This window comes from Priapulus caudatus, unplaced genomic scaffold (genome assembly GCF_000485595.1).
Source record: "Priapulus caudatus unplaced genomic scaffold, Priapulus_caudatus-5.0.1 Scaffold56, whole genome shotgun sequence".
In the NCBI taxonomy this organism is placed as follows: Eukaryota; Metazoa; Priapulida; class Priapulimorpha; order Priapulimorphida; family Priapulidae; genus Priapulus; species Priapulus caudatus.
The window spans coordinates 435,744-441,322 of NW_014577117.1; the positions used below are offsets into that span (position 1 = coordinate 435,744).

Sequence of the window (5,579 nt, forward strand, 5' to 3'; positions counted from 1 at the left end):
CCATCTACGGTCACAAATTGTGATTCATTTTGGTTTATAAATTATTATTGCGATATACAGATGGCAATCGTTTCTATAATGTACGTCGATACTGACTTCTTCTTACTCACTCATTTGTGTCCTTTTTTTGTGGTGAGCTACAGTGTCATTGACACTTTCATTACATTTAATCCCGCATAGACCATGTTTGATATCCATCTAACCTTGATCTAACTGATTACTAATTACAGATTGTTCGATCAGTCAATTACTTGGCCATAAAAGGGTCAATGCCACCCGAACTTAGGTCAACCTGTGTATCATCCAATTAGTTACGGTATTATATTGCCTCATTCCTGAGTTACATGCAATATTAAATCCCTCGAGGGCAACATTAGGAAGTCCTTTCATTTTTACATTAACGATGTAACGATAGTTATATATTTATGTATCAGTGTGCAGGAGATAGCGTGCGGTGTACTTGTGTGTTGCAGATGAGCATTTGACTGGCATTTACAGGTGATTATAGGCGAAATAGAGTAGAGAAACATTAAGACTTTGGTAGTAAATAAATTTCGTGGTTATTTACTTCTTTTTTTAGACGTTTCAAGTGCTTGTGGCTAGTCACTGGTAGTTAATGACTGGTAGTTAATGAATGGTTTATTAATAACAGCTAGTTAATGACAGCCAGTTAACGGTTGCTTAATTGTTAATGGCTTCTAGTTCGTCACTGGTAGTTAATGTCAGACAGTCAGTCAGTCAGACAGACAGAGAGACAGACAGACAAACGGACGGACGGGCGGGCGAACGGACGGACAGGACAGAGAAAGAGTGAGAGAGAGAGAGACAGATAGAAAGAAAGAGAGAGGAGGTGAGAGAGAAAGAGGGAGAGCGAGAGAGGCTGGAAGAGAGTGAGCGAGAGAGAGAGAGAGAGAGAGAGAGAAGCGGGGAGAAAGAGGGCGAGAGAGAGAGAGCGCGCGAGAGAGAAAGAGAGAAAGAGAGCGAGAGAGAGAGAGAGAGAGAGAGAGAGAGAAAGGCAGAGAAAGAGGAAGAGAGAGAGAGAGAGAGAGAGAGAGAGAGAGAGAGAAAGGTAAACGTCTAGGTGGGTTCCGCGCGCGCAGCACGATCTGCACGGATTTCACAATTAAAAAGCAATCAATATTACGGCTTCGTGAAGTCTAATTCGGAAAGCATCAACATCTATTAGCGGTCACGACACGGCACGCTGCTTTCCGCTGCCCTGTCGTACGCTGTCTCTGCTACGATAGATGGCATCACCGCCTTTAATCATGATGAACAACCGCCAACAGTCAACCCTCTGTTAGCGGTCGGCTAAAAAGAACGGATACCTGTCTAGTAAGGAAACATTGGCATTACCTAATGGCAGTTACGTTGTGGATCCTCTTCATGGAACGGATAGTTGTCTATGAAGGACTCTCTTGGCGGTTCTCTTAAGTAGCCTTTATAAACATGTCAGACTGTACGTATATGGCGCCGAACGTTGCGTGTGCATTGGCTACTAACCATGTCCCTTTAATAATTTTCAATCGCGGACGCCCATGGCAGGGATTATATAGCTTTCAAAAAATCAGCAGCGGCGAGAGTAAATTAAACGAAAAATGGACTAGAAATCTAATCAGCCGAACTTAAAGGAAATCCTAAAAACGGACAGATGATGTCCAAATGCAATATAAAGATTGCGAATAGATAAATAGATAAATAGATAAATAAATAAATAAATAAATAAATAAATATATATCTGTAATGCTCGCCGTTAGAGATTAGTATAAAATATTTGCGAGCACATTATTCATGTCAATAGTACACAATGCACGCGCACACGCAGTGTGTGTGTGTGTGTGTGTGTGTGTGTGTGTTTGCAAGAACCCCGAGTAGCATGGCCGCTGGCTTGTTCATATACGCACGAACAGCAGCCAGCTTTACATGGGTTCGGCCATTTTTCATTCGAGGCTGTGACCGAAGAATCTTTTAGAGACTCGTATTTATTCTCGTCGTCATTCGTTTCTAAGTTGCTGAGAAATATTAGGGATCAGGGAGCAATCCATTGGGTTAATTTAATAACTACTACCTAGCTTTCCTCGCAGCCATACGTACATATAGGATTCTGAAATGTTCCTTGGTGCCTGCACGAGTTCGCGCCTGCGAATGTAGGTGCATGCTTGCGTGGAACTTCACTGTGACGCGTGTGTTTTCTGGGTGTGTTGTATGGTATAGGTTCGTCGGAGTGAGGTGGGGTGGGGGACGAGTTTATGATTAGGGTAGGTTTTTACAGATCATAGCCATAAACACTATGCTACAGAGACACGAGAGTCCAGTATGTGCGTATAAATACGTGTGTGGCAAATAGTTGTGTTTTTTTGCTGCTATGCTGAGTTGTTGAATAATAAAAATGCTTCTAAAAAAGTTCTTTTGCCCAATTCATGTTCACTTTTACATTGTATGGTTTGTAATATCGTTAATATATTGCCGAATGAGTTAGAGTCGCGTTATTGGTCTAGACGACATCATGTACAGTGTATAATAGCTGGTAAAGAAGTACAATCGTTATAAAAACAATAACGGGCATTATAAATATGACAGTGAAGGTAAGGGATCGACCGGTATGTTTTAATATGAATTGATCTATCCACCTGCGTGAATGACAGCCAACTGTGGGTAGTCATTGCTGTGACAGAGCGTTCTAAATGATAAGTTGGCGACGAAGTGTAGAGAGGTCACAATTTGGCATGCATGTCTTAAAATCACATGTATACTGTTCTAGCTTGACCTGCATAGCAACATTACTACTGCCAACCGGGATGTGATTTTCTCACTCAGACGGATAAGTAAATTTTTAGCTCACTTTGACATCGTCAAGCTGAGCTATTGCCATGGGTCGTCGTCCGTCGTACGTCCGTCCGTCCGTCCGTCCGTCCGTCAACATTTCGCTACGGTCAACGATAACTCAGGAACCGTTTGGCCCACATGTTTGAAATTGGGTATAGTTGTTACTGCTATGCTCCCATATTAAACGTCCTATTTTGACAAGTCGGTCGACGTACTTTCGAGCCACGGCAATTTTTTGGCAAAAATGGGAATTGCCATTAGTCAGTTCAGGTTCAACGGATTTTGCTCATTTTTGGTATGTGAATATGATTGTAAACATTTATATATGTTTTGAAAGCTGTATGATTAATTTGTAATTTAAGCTATACATTTGTCGTTTGTTACCTAATAAGTCTAAAACCAACAGTTAGATTCGCATTTCTGGTGATTAATGTTAAAAGTAATAAATTAATTTCAAACTTAGTGAACTGATTCGTTATTCTGTAAATTAATTAAAAACTTATAATTTCATTATTGTTAGGGTGATGAAGCAAGATTTGAACATGTGTGAGTTTATGTAACATGTTCTCAATTAAATTGCAAGTTAGTAAATTGGTTTGTTGTTTTGAAAATAAATTGTACGTTTAGAAAATGAATTTTTACAATGATGTAAAGGAATTTGTATATCAGGCAATTATTTTATAAAAGTTGTGAATTAATTTGCAAGTTAATAAATTAATTTGTTATTCTGTGAATTGATTTTAAATTTTGAATTTAAATTTCTCGAACAATATAAAGTAATTTGTATTTTTATTAATTAATTTGAAATGTTTTAAATTGATTTAAAATTGTGTATTTGAAATGTTCGAAAATGATTTTTGAAGGGGATGGCTTTTCATAATAATCTGCACATATTTCAGCTCGATGAAGATCAACTGAAATCTCTTCTAGAGCAAATAAGTTCACAGACTACAAAGCAGACAACAGTCAAGGTTAGTCAGTAACTTAGTCAACATTAATCAGGTAATGCAATGCAGGAGCCCTGTAGTCACAAAGGATATGCTACTGATGGGGTGCAATATATTTATTTATATAATAAATGGGGGGGGGGCAGGGGACTATTTCCAACACTATATACAAACAATTTAGCAACATAACCCCCACAGAATGAAACTTGATAAAACCTTCTGTACCTCTGTAGGTTTTAGTGATGGGTTTGTGTAGGTATAAATTTACCAGAAGTTATTGTAGAATATGAATTTGAATTAAAGGGTTTCCCCTATTTGTAGCTACTTGTAAATTTACATTAAGATCATCTTTAGGTAGTTTTACAAAAGCCAATCACTTTCTTCTGCTGCCACATTAGTAGGTGCTTAATTATGTGCCTTGCAATGGAGTCTGCTCACGTTATTAAAGTCTAATGAGTTGAGTTGTTAACTTGTTATGCAGGACTCTACTAATGTTATTGTAATGTTGTATTGTATTGTGAATGTATGAGTAAGTAAATGTGTTTTCACACATGTTTTTCCACATTTTTTCTTCCAGTTTGATAGAAAAAGGGCTCACATGGATTTTGACGATGACTTCTAGGGAAGCTGGCTTCCATCAAGTGTAGCGTCGGCAATCTGCGCATATCAGATTTTTTTTGTACTTGCGGTTAACTACCAAAGTGGTTTCTTATTGCCGAGTAACTAAATATGACAGCAGGTACCCATCTGATATGAGAATGACTAGGGCTCAAATTTCATTATGGCACCAATGGAAAATGCTGTAGTTGCTATTCTTGCTTAAAGGGAATGTATGCCTTCCGCCCTAAAATTTCGGGTGAAACTGAACGTTACACTTGCCTAGCCAAAAGACCTGCGATTCGACCACATGAAAAGAAAAACTATCTATTGTGTATCCAAGGGCACAGAGTTCTAGGGCACATGACATGTAGTAGAGTAACCACAATAATGCATACACAGTGGCGGTGTTGTTTCGAGAGGAAGGTGAATTTAACGAGTGCACATGGCATTGGTATTATTGCCAAGCTCTACTAATCCCTTGACTTTGCACCAAAAGGTATGCTAATGATAGTAATTCTTGCGATAAAAGGATACTTGGTGACAATTAATTGACTTTTAACTTTGCTTGTGTTTTTGCATGGGTTGTGCCTGTCTTTTCACGCATCTTGGATTGATCATTCACATTTAAATTAGTGTTCATTCAAATATGGACGTCTTGTATGCCAAAGCAACACAGTGATTGTCTGTCCTCCCTACCTCTTATGGTGAATTAATTTTAACTGCTAAAAAATCATCCATATGTTATAATAAAGATGAGTAGCTAACTGACAGGTTATCTGTTATTATGTTGCGATTTCAGTCAGTGTTGTGGTAGTACCCAGAGTTGAGAGTATGGTAGAGTGCATTCTTTAGAGTTTTTGTACTAGGTAGATTTTTTTTTCAGTGCGCATGCGTTTGTATTGACTATTGACTAATGGTTCGTATGCATACGTGTAAGCGTCTGCTTGCAAGTCTGCGAGAGTGCGCGTGATTGGGAGTGTTTGGAGTGTGTGATCACGTGTGTGCGTGTGTGTGCGTGCGTGCGTGCGTGCGTGCATGCGTGCACGTGTGTGTGTGCGTGTGTGTGTGTGTGTGTGTGTGTGTGTGTGTGTGTGTGTGTGTGTGTGTGTGTGTGTGTGTGTGTGTGTGTGTGTGTGTGTGTGTGTGTGTGTGTGTGTGTGTGTGTGTGTGTGTGTGTGTGTGTCGTGTGTGTGTGTGTGTGTGTGT

At 39.3% G+C, this 5,579-nt stretch overlaps 1 protein-coding gene across 1 annotated transcript in view; it reads left to right on the plus strand.

The window, feature by feature from the left end:
* The window catches only part of LOC106821040 (programmed cell death protein 5-like), a 13,942-nt gene extending 8,799 nt beyond the window's left edge, over positions 1 to 5,143 (plus strand). The window contains exons 4-5 of the mRNA XM_014825676.1: positions 3,726 to 3,797; positions 4,351 to 5,143. Of these exons, the coding sequence (XP_014681162.1) occupies positions 3,726 to 3,797; positions 4,351 to 4,395 (117 nt within the window). The 3' untranslated portion in view covers positions 4,396 to 5,143. The remainder of the gene's footprint in view (positions 1 to 3,725; positions 3,798 to 4,350) is intronic.
* Positions 5,144 to 5,579: the final 436 nt, after the last annotated feature.